The 17,688-nt window shown below is 39.1% G+C and overlaps 2 protein-coding genes across 6 annotated transcripts in view; both read right to left on the bottom strand.

Moving 5' to 3' along the window:
* Positions 1-17,688, bottom strand: part of Arnt2 (aryl hydrocarbon receptor nuclear translocator 2) — a 178,356-nt gene that overhangs the window by 37,343 nt on the left and 123,325 nt on the right. For all 5 annotated transcript variants that reach the window (XR_007107127.1, XM_047540658.1, XM_047540656.1 and 2 more), the window contains exons 9-11: positions 13,176-13,252; positions 11,694-11,828; positions 4,091-4,165 (exon numbers count right to left, since the gene is read on the bottom strand). Coding sequence is in view for 4 of the 5 variants with exons in the window: in XM_047540658.1 (XP_047396614.1) it covers positions 4,091-4,165; positions 11,694-11,828; positions 13,176-13,252 (287 nt within the window). In the remaining variant the exon portion in view is untranslated. The remainder of the gene's footprint in view (positions 1-4,090; positions 4,166-11,693; positions 11,829-13,175; positions 13,253-17,688) is intronic.
* On the bottom strand, positions 9,430-10,459 carry LOC124977232 (MOB kinase activator 1A). Its single transcript, XM_047540659.1, has one exon. The coding sequence runs from the start codon at positions 10,258-10,260 to the stop codon at positions 9,610-9,612; it is 651 nt and encodes a 216-aa protein (XP_047396615.1). The 5' UTR covers positions 10,261-10,459; the 3' UTR covers positions 9,430-9,609.

Genomic DNA, 17,688 nt, shown 5'->3' with positions numbered 1-17,688 from the left:
AGACACTTCACAGAAGAAGATCTACAAGCAATCAACAAACATATGAGAAAATGTTTCACATCTCTAGTAATAAGAGAAATGTAAATCAAAACTACACTAAGATTCCATCTCACCCCAATTAGAATGGCGATTATGAAGAATACAAGCAACAACAGGTGTTGGAGAGGATGTGGGGAGAAAGGTACACTCATACATTGCGGGTGGGGCTGCAAATTAGTGCAGCCACTCTGGAAAGCAGTGTGGAGATTCCTTAGAAAACCTGGAATGGACCCACCATTTGACCCAGCTATCCCACTCCTTGGCCTATACCCAAAGGACTTAAAATCAGCATACTACAGAGATACAGCCACATCAACGTTCATAGCTGCTCAATTCACAATAGCCAGACTGTGGAACCAACCTAGATGCCCTTCAATTGATGAATGGATAAAGAAACTGTGGTATATATATACAATGGAATATTACTTAGCCATAAAGAATGAAAAAATTATGGCATTTATAGGCAAATGGATGCAATTGGAGAATAACATGCTAAGTGAGATAAGCCAATCTCAAAAAAACAAAGGTCAAATGATCTCTCTGATAAGCGGATGATGACACATGATGGGGGGTGGGAGGGTTTAGTGTTAGTGTTAGGGTTAGGGTTAGAGAGGGGGGCAAGAATGGAGGAAGGAAGGACTGTATAGAGGGAAAAGAGGGGTGGGAGGGGTGGGGGGGAGGGAAAAAATAACAGAATGAATCAAACAACATTACCCTATGTAAATTTATGATTACACAAATGGTATGCCTTTAGTCCATGTACAGAGAAACAACATGTATCCCATTTGTTTACAATTATAAAAAAAAAAAAAGAAAAAAAAGGTATAAAAAGACATCCCCTCCCAATATTTAATCATTCTAATTTCACATTTTTCCAAAATGAAAGCTACCTGCTCTGCTTCTGATCCACTTAGGCTGTTTTATTAAAACCTACTGAACCTACTGAACTCTATATTCAGTGAAGGAGATGATGATGAAAAGCATAGATGTGGAGCCTGTCCACAGGGAGGTTATGTTTTAGTAAAGAATAGAGGAAAAAGATCAGGTGTGGTGTTGCACACCTATAACTCTAGTGACATGGGAGGCTGAGGCAGGAGGATCTCAAGTTGGAGGCCAGCCTCAGCAACTTAATGAGACCCTATCTCAAAGTAAAAAATAAAAGGTTGGAGATGTAGCTCACTAATAAAGTGCCTGTAGTTTCAATCTTAAGTACTAAAATAAAATAAAAAAAACCAAAATAGGATAAAATGACTGGGGATGCAGCTCAGTGGTAAAGTACCCCTGAGTTCAATTTCCAACAACAACCAACCAACAACCAACCAACCCCCAACAAGCCAGTGGACAAATAAAACTGAACCAGTTGTGAAGGAGAGACAAGGGGCTGAGCTGGTTAGGACCTCTTTCTTAGCTACAGTAGTTCACTCATGATATCTCTGAGATAAACTGAAATCTAAAAGATAAAATGTCAGTCATGTAAAAAAGTGAGAGAAAAGCTTTCCAATCAGGGTAAGGACATGTGCAAAGGCCCTGTGATTGGGGGAAAGAAACACGTTCAAGGAACCAGAAGGCGGCCAGTGTGGCTGAAGATCACTGTCTAAAGAAAGATGAGATAGGTTGATGTTCATGCAGAGACTTGTGAAATTGTGGCAAGAAACTTGGATTTGATTCTAGATAACCTGAAAAACTGTTGGCAGGTTTTAAGTAAAATGTGGTCAAACCTAGCCTATGTTTTCGTAATGTCTTGGAGTGAAAGAAGAGTAAAGGCAGAAAAACTGTTGAGGAAATTACTGTTAACAGTCAAAATGGGAGATGGGGGTGGCCTGGTTGAGGGGAATGGAAGGAAAGGAGACAAGGACTGTAGGTGACTTTTGGAGGAATCCCAGGGGAACCTGCCGAGGGCCTGGGTTTGCAGAGAGATCAAGGAAAGACTGAAGGGCTTGGTATCTGGCTTGAGCAGCCTGGTGAGCAGTGCTGTGAGAGAGGATGCAGGTTGAGAGAAGAGTTCTGTGTCTGAAGGTTATTGGACGTTCAGGTGGAGACATGGAGCAGCTACCTGGATAGAAGCAGATGTGGAGCCAGAAGGACAGGCTGGGCTGGAGTTTTCTTTTCTTTCTTTGTTTTTGTTTTTTTTTTTTTTTGGTACTAGGAATCTGGGCCCAGGGGGCACTTGACCACTGAACTATATCCCCAGCCCTTTTAATTTTTTATTTTGAGGTGGAGTCCCTCTAAGTTGCTGAGGCTGGCCTCAGTTATCCTCCCACCTCAGCCTTCTGACTTGCTGGGGTTACAGGCATGCATCACTGCACCTAGGGAGATAGCATAGAATGAAAAGAAAGGAAGGCAGCAAGGACAGGGCCCTCACCATCATGGTTTGGAGAAGAAGGTATTGGAGGAGGAGCCCACAAAGGCAAGCTGAGAAGTGGAAAGAGAACCAGGAGTGGGGGATGTTCCAGAGGGAATGAGCAGAGCATGCATGTAGGAAAGAGGGTTAAAAGCTTTGCCTATACATGGGGCATAAAGTTGGAGTCCTTAGTCTTTGGGCAGACATGGCAAAGATTTCAACAGGCTTGGCTGCCAGAGAGGCTCTGTCTAAAACCCTTGCAAAGCAGAATGTCAAGTGTGTGTTCTCTCAGATGAATGACAGGCTATTATTATTCCCTTTTGAAAAGAAACTCAAAGGCCTCTTTTCTTGTAATGATGTCTGCTCTCTTCTTTCCTAGGTCTAGAGGGGGACCTCAGAGCTCAGTGGAGAGAGGGGGTTTATTCTCTGTCACCAAGGCTGAGCCAGCTCAGCAGGTGACAGGTCCTCACTTTGAGTTGGTTTTCTCATTCACTGACTATGTGGCACTCGGCATTTTTCAGCCCTGGGCTTTTCTCAATTCACCTGGAACAGCAAGATGTCAGCACCTACCTCCTACAACTCTATGAAGATTCCATAAGGTAGTGTATGTGCCCAGTGCATGGTTAGGTATTAGGAAACAACAGCCGATAGTAGTGATGCACATTAGGGTGGCTGCCCTGTTAGGCTCCCAAGTCATCCTAAATCCCTCCCTCTTCCTCACCATCTCCAGCTGAAGTATCACCACCAACAAAACTGTCTCCTTAAGTTTGTTTCCCATGGTTCCTGCCCAACTGCTGGCCTCATCACTTTTTGTCCAGGTAATTTATTTTTCTATTTTACTGGTGCATTATAAATATATATAGTGGTAGAATTCATTATGCCATATCGTACATGACATAACATAATTTGATTAATCTCACTCCCCATTACCTTCCCTTTCTCTCCCCTCCTTCTCCCTGATCTGTTTGCTCTATCATTATTATTTTTTTGTTAGTGTGCTATAATTTTATATATATACATATTAAAAAAATATATATATATAAACAGAATTCATTATTACCAGAGCAATTTAAAAAGCTCCTGAGTTATCTTTGTTTTGTCATTTTCCACATCAGCATACCTGGATCACCAAAGTGTTTTCAAAACATTGCTCTGCTTAAAATTCTCAAAGGGAGAGAATCTAAATGCCTCAGCATGGCATGCATGAAAGGCCCTAAAATTCTGGCTACGTTAGTCTCCTTCATGATCATTTCCCACCATGCCATCACTCCTAGTCATCCAGTGTCATCCAGTCACAGAACTGCTGAAGAACCTCCTGCTAGGTCACCTTCTTCTGCCTCTCTGGCATTGCTCTCCCTGGGTCCAGAGAGTTCTCTCATTTCTCCCATGCTCACACTTGAAGACCCATTCCAACTGTCCCCTTCTTTGGGAGACTCTTCCTGCCTCTTGCCCTAGCTGGCCTTTGCATCCTGTACTGTACGGTATTTTCTCCACGACCCTTTAGAGCTCTTCTCCCATCATCCAGTAATAACCTCCTGATGTGTCTGTCTTTCCTGCTGGACAGTGAGCTCCTTCCCACCAGGCCCCTGACTGATGCTTTAGATGGGAACTTGCAGCCTGCCAAGCACATAGCAGGACTAGTATCCCACCAGTTATACCCACATGCACCCAGGCTACCCAGGAGCAGCTGGGAACGAGCATAGGCAGCACCTGCTGGAAGCTCTCACGCAGATGGCTCTGATCCTCAGGATGGCAGAACTCCAAAATATCCTTTCCCAGAAGATCCTAAATGAAAGAGAAAAGCTTTAATATCCCCAAATTCCATTTTTAATTATTTATAACTTTTAGACAAGAGTGTTCATTTATGTCTTCTTTAACTCATCTCTTCAGTCTGCTCCACCACAGACTGAAAAAAAGAAAAGCAGATGCCAATTTTTCCTGGCAGCCATAGTGGGTCTGGCTTCCTTGTATCCATTCTAAATTCCTTTGGCACACTCCATACCAATTTCTAATTTTGCTAAGGCACTAGATCAGCAGCTTCAGAATGCAATTTTATTTTTGTTTGTCTTGGAGATGCAAGCTATAATCAACATATTTTAATAAACATTGAAAGAAAGCAAAGGCTAGCAGACAGATGTGTTGCCTAAGAAAACTAAAATTGTTTAAATGTGGAAACTGTAGTTGCCTTGTGGCTGAAGAAATAAGGTTATCATAAAATAACTGTGGTTGTTAAAAGTCTGTTTACTATCCACCTTCTCTAGTCTATGGTTTGCTCAAAGACCCAGCTTTGACCCAGAACAAAAGTACGTTTCATAATAAAACAGCAAAATAAGATAAACCATCAAAGGCCAACTTCAAATGTGTTCTAGGAAAGTGGTCCAGTTGGAAGCATCTTAAACAGCAAAGGATGTAAACTAACTCATTGATTGGAACCCACATGGGCACACACTGACAAGAATGAGTTGACACCAACAAGGAAGCAAGTCTTATCTGTGTGCCCAGGAACAAACAGATGCTCACGGGAGGTGCTGGAGGATAAATGGATCTGGCTGGAAATATGCTGCCATCAGTGCATTTGCAAACAAATCAGTTTTCCTTTTTATTCCATCCAAGAGTCACCAGGTTTGTATAAATGTAGACATGTAGAATTAGGCAAAGGGTTCTAATATTTCTGATGGGAACTGCTTCTAGTTCTAAGATACTAGGTAGCTTAGTAGTACAGCACTTGCCTAGCATGTGAGAGGTTCTGGGTTAATTCACAGCACCTCCAGATGATCAATAAAATATCCATGTCATTAATATTCTACCAATATATTCCAAAGTTTTTTTTCTCAAAACAAGCTCTTTTTCTTTTGTTTCTTTTTTTTTTTTTTTTTTTTTTTTTTTTTTTTTTTCTTTTTATTGTAAACAAATGGGATACATGTTGTTTTTCTATTTGTACATGGCGTAAAGGCATACCATTTGTGTAATCATAAATTTACATAGGGTAATGTTGTTTGATTCATTCTGCCATTTTTTCCCTTCCCCCCCTCCCCTCCCACCCTTCCCCTCCATCTATACAGTCCTTCCTTCCTCCATTCCTGCCCCCCTCCCTAAACCCAACTCCAACCCCAACACTAACCCTTCCCACCCCCATTATGTGTCATCATCCACTTATTAGCGATATCATTCTTCCTTTGGTTTTTTGAGATTGGCTTATCTCACTTAGCATGATATTCTCCAGTTTCATCCATTTGCCTGCAAATGCCATAATTTTATCATTCTTTATGGCTGAGTAATATTCCATTGTATATATATACCACATTTTCTTTATCCATTCATCAATTGAAGGACATCTAGGTTGGTTCCACAATCTGGCTATTGTGAACTGAGCAGCTATGAACATTGATGTGGCTGTATCTCTGTAATATGCTGATTTTAAGTCCTTTGGGTATAGGCCAAGGAGTGGGATAGCTGGGTCAAATGGTGTTTCCATTCCAAGTTTTCTAAGGAATCTCCACACTGCTTTCCAGAGTGGCTGCACTAATTTGCAGCCCCACCAGCAATGTAAGAGTGTACCTTTCTCCCCACATCCTCGCCAACACCTGTTGTTGGTTGTATTCTTGATAATTGCCATTCTAATTGGGGTGAGATGGAATCTTAGGGTGGTTTTGATTTGCATTTCTCTTATTACTAGAGATGTTGAACATTTTTCCATATGTTTGTTGATTGCTTGTACATCTTCTTCTGTGAAGTGTCTATTCATTTCCTTAGCCCATTTGTCAATTGGATTGTTTACATTCTTGGTGTAGAGTTTTTGAGTTCTTTATAGATTCTGGAGATTAGCGCTCTATCTGAAGTATGATTGGCAAAGATTTTCTCCCACTCTGTAGGCTCTTTCTTCGCATTGCTGATAGTTTCCTTTGCTGAGAGAAAGCTTTTTAGTTTGAATCTATCCCAGTTATTAATTCTTGCTTTTATTTCTTGTGCTATGGGAGTCCTGTTGAGGAAGTCTGGTCCTAAGCCGACATGTTGAAGCTCTGGACCTACTTTTTCTTCTATAAGATGCAAGGTCTCTGGTCTGATTCCGAGATCCTTAATCCATTTTGAGTTTAGTTTTGTGCATGGTGAGAGATATGGGTTTAGTTTCATTCTGTTGCATATGGATTTCCAATTCTCCCAGCACCATTTGTTGAAGAGGCTATCTTTTCTCCATTGCATATTTTTGGCCCCTTTGTCTAGTATGAGAAAATTGTATTTATTTGGGTTTGTGTCCGTGTCCTCTATTCTGTACCATTGATCCACCTTTCTATTTTGGTACCAATACCATGCCGTTTTGTTACTATTGCTTTGTAGTAGAGTTGAAGGTCTGGTATTGCGATACCCCCTGCTTCACTCTTTCTGCCAAGGATTGCTTTAGCTATTCTGGGTTTTTTATTCTTCCAGATGAATTTCATAATTGCTTGCTCTATTTCTGTAAGGTACATCATTGGGATTTTAATTGGAATTGCATTGAATCTGTATAGCACTTTTGGTAGTATGGCCATTTTGACAATATTAATTCTTCCTATCCAAGAACATGGGAGATCTTTCCATCTTCTAAGGTTTTCTTGAATTTCTTTCTTTAGTGTTCTGTAGTTCTCATTGTAGAGGTCTTTCACCTCTTTTGTGAGATTGATTCCCAAATACTTTATTTTTTTCGAAGCTATTGTGAATGGGGTAGTTTTCCTAATTTCTCTTTCTGAAGATTCATCGCTTATATATAAAAATGCCTTCGATTTATGTGCATTGATCTTATATCCCGCTACTTTACTGAATTCACTTATGAGATCTAAAAGTTTTCTGGTGGAATTTCCTGGTTCCTCTAAGTATACAATCATATCATCAGCAAATAGGGATAGTTTGAGTTCTTCTTTTCCTATTCGTATCCCTTTAATTTCTTTGGTCTGTCTAATTGCTCTGGCTAGAGTTTCAAGGACGATATTGAATAGAAGTGGTGAAAGAGGGCATCCCTGCCTTGTTCCAGTTTTTAGAGGGAATGCTTTCAGTTTTTCACCATTAAGAATGATATTAGCCATGGGTTTAGCATAGATGGCCTTTACAATGTTAAGGAATGTTCCCACTATCCCTATTTTTTCTAGTGTTTTGAGCATGAAGGGGTGCTGTATTTTATCAAATGCTTTTTCTGCATCTATCGAAATAATCATGTGATTCTTGACTTTAAGTCTATTGATATGGTGAATGACATTTATTGATTTCCTGATGTTGAACCAACCTTGCATCCCTGGGATGAAACCCACTTGATCATGGTGCACTATCTTTTTAATATGTTTTTGTATGCGATTTGCTAAAATTTTGTTGAGAATTTTTGCGTCGATGTTCATTAAGGATATTGGTCTGAAATTTTCTTTCCTCGATGTGTCTCTGTCTGGTTTAGGAATCAGGGTAATATTGGCTTCATAGAATGAGTTTGGGAGAGTTCCCTCCTCTTCTATTTTCTGGAATACTTTGAGAAGTATTGGAATGAGTTCTTCTTTAAAAGTTTTGTAGAACTCGGCTGAGAACCCATCTGGTCCTGGACTTTTCTTTGTTGGAAGGCTTTTGATGACTTCTTCTATTTCATTACTTGAAATTGGTCTATTTAAATTGTGTATGTCCTCCTCGTTCAGTTTAGGCAATTCATATGTCTCTAGAAACCTGTTGATGTCTTCGAAATTTTCTATTTTGTTGGAGTATAGATTTTCAAAATAGCTTCTAATTATGTTTTGTATTTCGGTCGTGTCTGTTGTGATATTTCCTTGTTCATTCCGAATTTTAGTGATTTGGGTTTTCTCTCGTCTTCTCTTTGTTAGTGTGGCTAAAGGTTTATCAATTTTGTTTATTTTTTCGAAGAACCAACTATTTATTTTGTCAATTTTTTGTATTGTTTCTTTCGTTTCAATTTCGTTGATTTCAGCTCTCAGTTTAACTATTTCCTGTCTTCTACTACTTTTGGTGTTGGTCTGTTCTTCTTTTTCTAGGGCTTTGAGCTGTAGTGTTAGGTCATTTATTTTTTGAGTTTTACTTCTTTTATTAAATGCGCTCCATGAAATAAATCTTCCTCTAAGTACCGCTTTCATAGTGTCCCAGAGATTTTGATATGTTGTTTCTTTGTTCTCGTTTACCTCTAAGAATTTTTTAATTTCCTTCCTAATATCTTCTGTTATCCATTCATCATATAGTAGCATATTGTTTAATCTCCAGGTGTTGGAGTAGTTTCTGTTTTTTACTCTTTCATTAATTTGTAACTTCAATCCATTATGATCTGATAGAATACAAGGTAGTGTCTCTATCTTCTTGTATTTGCTGACATTGGCTTTGTGGCATAATATATGGTCTATTTTAGAGAAGGATCCATGTGCTGCTGAGAAGAAAGTGTATTCGCTCTTGGTTGGATGGTATATTCTATAAATGTCTGTTAAGTCTAAATTATTGATTGTGTTATTGAGATCTATGGTTTCTTTGTTCAATTTTTGTTTGGAAGATCTGTCCAGTGGTGAAAGAGGCGTGTTAAAATCACCTAGTATTATTGTGTTATGGTCTATTTGGTTTCTAAAATTGAGAAGGATTTGTTTAACATATATGGATGAGCCACTGTTTGGGGCATAGATGTTTATGATTGTTATATCTTGCTGATTTATGGTTCCCTTAAGCAGTATGAAATGTCCTTCTTTATCCCTTCTAACTAACATTGGCTTGAAGTCCACTTTATCTGAAATGAGGATGGATACTCCAGCTTTTTTGCTGAGCCCATGTGCATGGTATGTTTTTCCCCATCCTTTCACCTTTAGTCTATGGGTATCTCTTTCTATGAGGTGAGTCTCTTGCAGGCAACATATTGTTGGATCTTTCTTTTTAATCCAATCTGCCAGTCTATGTCTTTTGATTGATGAATTCAGGCCATTAACATTCAGGGTTATTATTGAGATATGATTTGTATTCCCAGTCATTTGGTTCATATTTAAAATTTTTGACACATCTTGGTTCCTCCTTTATTTGACAGTTCCTTTAGGATAATTCCTCCCTTCTTAAGATCTCACTCTGAAACTATCAGGCCCACCTACCTTTGGGACAATTTTATTTGTAGACACAAAAAATAGGTATCTTTTTATCTTGTTTTCTTAAAGTCTGTATCACTAGTCTATAACAGGTAACAATGAAATAGCTCTAGCAGTAGATGAAGCAAGAGTAACTTTGTTTTGAAGAAACATTTATCTGTCTTTCGAGCCAAGCTTCTCAATTAATTCCTGAAGAGGTGCCAACTCCCGCCTATCAATCAGATTAAACTCCTGAACAAAGAAAATAAAGTGCTTAAAGGAGGTGTTGAGGTGGGCCTCCTCTTGCAGCTGCATCACAGAATCAAAGTGCTGATGATAAATATGGGCATAAACCCTGAACAGACGCTTTAAGATGGTCTTTGCCACAGACATAAAGTTTTTGGGAAATGGGACACCGATCTTAGAAGGAAAAAGAGTTTCATCATCAAGCTGATCCTGAACCCAAGTCATCAAATAGTCAATGTATTTTGGTGCAGAACATTTGATTGGCTTTTTAATATTAGTACCATCTGCCCAATGATATTCATATCTGGGACCTGCTGACATGACTGGACAGCTTGCTTCCGTGCAGAATTCTGTAATAGTTCCATATAACATGTTAATCTGATTGAAGAAATCCACAGTATTAACTGCAATCCATTCATTGAGGTCTTCTCCCTCTGGCAACATAACAGCCTGTCTCAGATTCCCACTTCCTAGAGTTGCTTCTGCATGTTTTAAGAGTTCATATTGGTGAGAACCTTCAGGGATATTCTTCTTTGGCTTGAATGTTTTAGAAGAGCGGCTACTGAAGAGGAAGCTCATCTTCGGTCCTTGGAGAACAGGGGAGGGGCCGCTGGCCCCCGCCCCGTCAGGATTCGGAACTGGCGCGGGAACCGAGAGTAAGAGGACGGTCCTCTGTTCACAGACAGCGGGAGGCTGGCAGCAGGGTCTCCGAGCCCGGGTTTCCGCGGCTGCAGGCCGGAGTAAACCGCGGCGTCCGCCTCCCCACCTCCCCCACCTCACAGACCCCTTCTTTTGTTTCTTAATATATTTTTTTAGTTTGAAAGAAATTAAAATCTACAGAGAAGTTGAAAGGATAGTACAATAAACACTTGTATATCTTTTACACAGATTTGAGAATTGTCAATATCTTGCCACTCTTGCATTTTCTTTTTTTTCATATGTGTATATGTACACATGCATATATGTACATATATAAGTAGCTAACAATTTCTTGCTGAACCACTTGATGGAAAGTTATAGAAATCATGACAAATCTCCCCAAAGTATTTTTAGCATTTATCATAAAAATGACATCCTCTTACAAAACCACAACGCACCCCACTATTAACTTAAAACAAATAATTGTTCAATAAGATCACCTAATATTCTGTATGTGTTCACAGTTACATTGTCTTCCATGTATCTCTTCTAGCTAGATGTCTTCAGGCCCAGGACACAGTTCAGGCTCTCACACTGTATGCAGCTGTTTTATCTCTCTGGTCTTAACCTGGGACGACCACTCCTGCCTTGTGTTGCTCATGCCACTGATTTTTTTTTTGGCACTGGGGATTGAACTCTGTGGAGCCTAACCACTGAGCGACATCCCCAGCCCTTTTTATTATTTTGAGACAGGATCTCATTAAGTTGTTCAGGGTTCCACTAAGTTGCTGAGGCTGGTCTTGAACTTTCGATCTTCTTGCCTTAGCATCCCAAAATTGTTGGCATTACAGGTGTGTGCCACTGCACCCAGCTGCCACTGGTGCACAAAGCATCTGGAACAAAGACCTGAAAGTGTGGTCTATGTAAAAAAGGCTTCCATGAGGGATTACGAAAAATTAAAAAATTACGTGGGCATCTTTGTGAGACCCTTTCATGCTAATAAATTTTATAAAATTAAGATTAATTTATCTTAACTCTAGTTTGTGAAAAACCAGCTGGAGAATCAAAATCTGAATAGTTAGGGAAAAGAATGCCAGGTTAAGTTTACAATGAACCTTTTTTTTGTGGTATTGGGGACTAAATTCAGGGCCTTGTACATGCTAAGCAGGTACTCTACTGCTGAGCACACTCCTAGTGCTACACTGAATTTTCTTATTTGGAAGGATATTACCTAATCTGGGCAAGACACCTGGACCTTTATTGGTGTTTCTCTGCAAAGTCATTATGCTGTATCTCAAACAAATGGGACAAATATGTTTTAAGGGAAGTTAAATCTCTAGCTAATTGCCATGAGCTCAAAACTATTTACTAACCTGGGGTTGGTAGCCAATCACACTGATGCATCTTGGATCCACAAATGTGATGATTCCATCAGAGTTATGACGAGATAAGAACTCTGTGGGCACTGACATCCCATTCATATCCATGCAGACAGGAGAGCTGGTCACCTGCAATGGGAAAGTCCACAACTTAGGTGCTACTGATGAAGATGGAGACAGAGAATGGGAATAATCCATGTGGATCTAACATCACACATTCTTCCATGTGACTGGTGCAATGAGTGTAAAGTGCTCAGAGAAGCCCAGTCATGCCTTTAACTAACCTGTAACAACAGGCCTCTTTCTTTACATTACTGAGCTTAAGTTTTCCTGATTAGCCAATGGGAATAATGAAACCCATAACCTCATACGTTGAGACACTGCAGCTTAAGCCTTGGCACAAAGCTGTTGCTAAATGTTAACACACCTTCCTTCTGCTATTTTCCCTTTACTGAAAATGGCAAGTGAGCCTAAGTAACCAGTTAAATATTTGGAAAGTGTATGTTTGTGGACTCAATTTGCCCTAATACTCTTTCTGTACCCATCAACAAGAAATACCCAGGGTCTGTCTCACGTGAATGAAACTGCTTATTCATTTGTCTGAAAATAGTCAGGCCTGGGAAACCAGGGACATGAAGGTTTAGTCTGCCTGTGTCTATCACGTATCTCTCATTAGGATGGGTAGACCCTGATTATCGCAAGGAGATGAACAACTCAGTTGATTGAATAATGACTGTGTGTCAGACATTGAGCACACTGACTCTCACAAGACAAAAAGGCATTCCCTGCTCCTGAGGATCTTGTAGGGGACGATCTCATGCTCAGCTAATGATCACACTTGGCTAACAGAGCCATCCTGCACTCAGCCAATGATAGCACAAGGGACAGTGAAGGGATAATGGCTGAGATAGGAACCCAGTACTAGGAGACAGGGAGGAGGGAATGATTAATTTTGACTCTGGTGATGGAAAGTCATTGTAGTTGGGTCTTGGAGGATAAATAGACAGGAAGTACCCAGGAAGAAAGGGATTTTTGAAAGGATAAAAAGGGGAACAGGGAAATACCAGGCAGAAGAAACAGGTGTGAACACCCACAGAGGTGGGGAATCACATGGTGGGTTCACAGAGAAGGGAATGGTGCTATTTGGGTGGTGCTATTTGGGTGGTGAGGCAGGATGAAGGGAGGAGATGAGGTTGGAATGAAGAGTCTAAACTTTACTGCTTTGGCTCTGGAAAAAAAAACTGAATGTGGTTAATCAGGGATGTGCTGAAGGCAGATTTAGACCCCAAGACCTCTGCTGTTTACAGTTCACAGTTCCTTTCTCTTCCCCCAGATTTGGACTTGTTCTTGTCCCAGAGTGAGACACAAAAGTCAACAAATACAGGATACAGAAGAGAATAGGCATTCAAGTTCAGTCTCTTGTTCTTTGCACTAAGCTCTCCTTTGAGATGAAAACAGCTTGAAGTATTTTCTTACCTGGAGTCTCCCAATTGCCACAAGGCAGTATTTACTGCCTTGTCCCACATCAGCATCTTCTTCAGGTATTGTCATTCCTGAAATGAGAAATGCTGGTATCCTCAACATGCCCCAGGAGATCAGAAAAGGGGGATTTCACTTATGCAATCAAAAGTACAGATCTGCTGCTGGCTGCTCAGGATTGGGAAGCTAGCTAATGAACTCAACAGTCCCTTGCTTATTTCCTGCTCATCTCTCTGCTGGATATCTTTTGATAATTTCATGGTACATTATCATCTCCATCTGTGGATGATACAGAGGATATTAAAGAAGATGAAATGCAGATTGTTCATCTAAATATATTTGCGCAATTTGGCCAAAACATTTACTTAGGAAATTTCAGTAAGATGCTTAAATGGGTCTTCCAGGTCATGTAAATATTTCACTTCTCTGTTGACAAAAAATCAAAGATGATCAGAGGCAAAAGAAAAAACAAAAACAAATAAAAACTACTGAAGGTGAAGTTCCTAACTTCTCAGGCAAAAGAAGAGAGCCAGTGTTTCCCTTGTAAAGGGAAATTAGGGCTTTCTAAGGTCTAGGAAGAGAAATTGGTGATGTTTATGCTGATTAAGCACAGAAAATCAGTGCCCCTGTGATGAAGGAGCTGGTTCAAACCATCCTCATTATTCACTGGTCAGAAAAGGATCCTCTGTTTGGTCCAGGAAGGGTCTGGTCTTCGAGGCCCCTTGCAGTACAAGGTTCATGAACACCTGCAGCTGATTAGAATTACTGGAAACAAGTATTCTGTTTTCATACCTCCTGGGCAAGTGGTGTAAAGTAGAAAATGTCCTTTTATATTGTCTAACACTTAGCATTAAATATTTCCACACTAGATCACACCTGAGGCTCACGGTGATTTTCACACAAGTACAGAGGCAGTTCACCACGCAGACTTTGAAGGGCGTGTTAAATATCACCGTGGTCCTGAGAGTCAGAGATACATCACTCCCACTGCACACTCTCCTCTTCTTTCCATCCCTCAGTACAGGTAACTGATCTCTTTAGTTTCTGGTTTATTCCTGTTGTAGTTTTTGTTTTTGTTTTTTTTTTTTCAAAAATGAGCACATTGATGCCTACTTTCTCATATCTTATTTCTTTTATAAAGAGGAGTGTACAATACATATTCTTTTGGGCTTTGATGATTATTTTGCTTTTAATGGTATGTTCTGAAATTCCTCCACACTTGTTCATAGAGCTGGCTCTTCCTCAGTTCTTTTTCAGAACTGCATAGTGCTGGATTATGTTGATATGCCATGTTTATTCAACCACATTTTCCTACGTATGAACATTAGGTGTTCCCAATATTTTGTAATTACAAACAATGCCACAATGGATATAACCTTGTTCATATGTTTTTCCTATCACTGAAGTTGTATCTTCAGGGTGGATCCCTAGAAGTGGGATCACTGGGTCAAAAGTGATCACAGATGTAGTTTTGTCTTGCCAAATTTCCCTCCAGAAGGGTTGCACCAATTTGCATTCCCACTAGCAAGGCATGACAGGGCTGTAATTCTGGCCAACAGAATAAGCTGTCACATTATAATTGTCTGTCTGACAGGTGAGAAATAGTGATACCTTAGTGTTGACTTGCATTTCTCTAATTATAGGTGCATTTGAACATTATTTCTTGTTTGAGGACCACTTTTAAATCTTGCTTTATATTGAACTATCTGTGTTTCCCATTTTTCTTTTGGGATTTTGGTCATTTATCAATTTCTTAAAAAATGTTTTCATCAGTACATTTCAGTTATACATAATAGTGGGACTCATTTTGACATAACCATACTTGGGATATAATTTTCTCCATTTCAATCTCCAGGGCTGCTTCTTTTTCTCCCCTCCTTCCTCCCACTGATCCCCTTTCTCTACCCTACTGGCCTTCTATTTATTTATTTACATTGGTGCTTTACAGGTATATATAAAGGTGGAATTCACTGGTATATTCATACATGTACATAGCATAATTTGGTCTATCAATTTTTGAGATTTCGTCCATATTAGGGGTATCAGGCCTTTTTGATATGCATTGTGAATATGTTCAAATAGGTGTTTCTCTGTCTTTTGACTTTTATGATGAGCTAAGCATTTTAACACTTTTATGTAGTCAAGATTTACCAACCCCCCTTTTTTTTTAATTATGTCTGGAGTCTGAGTCAGTTAGAAAGTCATTTTCCACCCAGAGATTACAGAGAAACTCATCCTTGTTTTCCCTTGACACTTTTATGGTTTCTTATTTTACACTTAGATCTACTTGGAGTTATTCTTGTGTAGGGTGTGAGATACATATCTCACTTTATCTCTTTCTAACTGGTTCTTCGGTTGATCTGCTGACATTTGTTTAAAATGCAGTGAACTCAGGTGCCACCTTTACCACATGATAAATTCCCACGTGTCTGCTCATTTTGGACCTTCTCTTCTGGCGGCCAGTCAGCTCCTCCAGCCCAGGGCCATGCCATGTTAACGAGAGGCTTTCCTTTATGTTCTAATGTCTGATGGCATTTCCCTTGTAGTTTTTCTTTTTGAGTGTTTTCTTGGCCATTCTTGAAGGTGTATTTTTTCCCCATGAACTTTAGTATCAACTTATCTAACGCCACAAAACAGTATTTTTATTAGGTTTGCATTAAATTTGTAAATTAACTTCAGGAGAATTGATATCTTTATAATGTTGACTTACCCAGGTTACAGAGGATGTTTTCTCTTTCGTTAAATTCTACTTTTGTGTCTTTTAGGAGCAATTAAATTTTTTTCTCATATACACTTATACTTCTACATTTATTAAACTTCTTCATAAGTATTGATCTTCATTGTTGCTATTGTAAATGGGGTTTTCTCCACCATATATCATGTTATTCACATATATGCAGATTATTGACTTCTATATATTAACACATTATGCCATATCACTGAATTATTTTATTGCTTCTGTTAGCTTTATCATTGATTCACTGGGCTTTTGCAGCTACACTCTCTGATAATTTAAAAAGAAAGACAGTTTCCCTCTTTTTTACACATTTGTTTACCTCCAGATTTCCTTATTTAATTGTGTGGCTAACATTGCTGTTACAGTGTAGTGCAGCTGTAGAGGTAGCAGGCCTTCCTGCCTTGCTTCTGGTCTTAGCAGAAATGGCTTCAGTGGTTCTCCATTAAATAAATACTGTCTATAGACTTAGATAACTCTTACACAGTTAGTTAAGAAATTATCTCTCACTTATTGGTTCACATTTTTACAAATCTTTTTAATGCCTCACTTAACAGTGGACAGCAGGATTTTAAAATCTGCCTTCAATGTGTTAGAACATGCTGCTGTATTTGAGGTATATGAAGAAAATACAGCCTCGCAGATCAGTAGTTAGAAAAGGGAGACAGTTTTTCAGAATATCGTGGAATATTCTTTGACATTTTCCCAAATCTTGACAAATCTTAATTGCAAAAGGGGGTAGAGCAACATAAAGTTCAAAAACTGTATCAATTAATTTATCATATGGTTTTATGAAATAGATTTGGCTTAACCCTTAGTGTGGGTCTTCTATTGGTCATTTAGAAAATATTATATATTATATAAATTATATATTATATAGATAATCTAAATGTTGACATACTACATTATACAACATAAAAAAATCTTACTTATTCATATCATCATGAATCTCATCAGAAATATCTGTAGATGTTGGACAAGATAATACTGGTAGACACGTTTTTAAAATTCAAATTTTCATTAGAAAACTTGCGTTCTACCATACTGTCAATTGTTCCCCCTGAACTGACAGGCTCATTTTATTTATTTATTTTTGGGGAAGATAAATGCCAAGTATACAAGCTTGATTAGCTATATTTTGTCATTGTCTCAAAGAAAAATTGTTGTTTCATGGAAAAAGCAGTCGGCTCAGTTCACAGCCAAACAACTGCATATGTGCTTCTCCTTCACACCATGATCATGATTTGGTATGCAGAAGAAGTTGCTTTATGAATACTTTCCATTTCAGAATTTAATATAATTTACAATATAATTTCCATCAAGGACATTCTTAGGTAAAACTAGTTCTCATTGTTCACGTAATCTCTATTTTCCACATTTGATTACTTTCTTCTTTTTTTTTCTTCCTTTCCCCCCATTTTTTTTTTTCTCTCCTTCCTTCTCTGTTGGTCTGCTAGTTGTAACAAAGTACCACAGATAGTTGGCTTAAACAACAGAAATGTATTGTCTCACAGTTCTGTATGCCAGAAGTCTGAGATTAAGGTGTCGGCAGGGTTGGTTCCTTCTGTGGGTGCTGAGGGAGCATCTGCTCCATGCCTCTGGCCCAGACTGGTGGTTTCCTGGTAATCTGTGGTGTCTTTGGCTTGTCAGTGCATCTCGCTGTCTCTGCCTTCACCTTCAAATGGTGTTCTCCCAGTGTATGACTGTGTTCAAATTTCCTCTTTCAAAAAACATTGGTCATATGAATATTTTCCAATATGACCAATTATAGATGCA

The sequence above is a fragment of the Sciurus carolinensis genome, chromosome 2 (genome assembly GCF_902686445.1).
Source record: "Sciurus carolinensis chromosome 2, mSciCar1.2, whole genome shotgun sequence".
Taxonomy (NCBI): domain Eukaryota; kingdom Metazoa; phylum Chordata; class Mammalia; order Rodentia; family Sciuridae; genus Sciurus; species Sciurus carolinensis.
Note: the sequence above shows the minus strand (reverse complement) of the source record. Positions and strands in the feature narration are given on the sequence as shown.

What these genes read in the sequence shown, in the direction of transcription:
- LOC124977232 (XM_047540659.1), bottom strand. Translation starts at nt 10,260, where the DNA reads ATGAGCTTCCTCTTCAGTAGCCGCTCTTCTAAAACATTCAAGCCAAAG.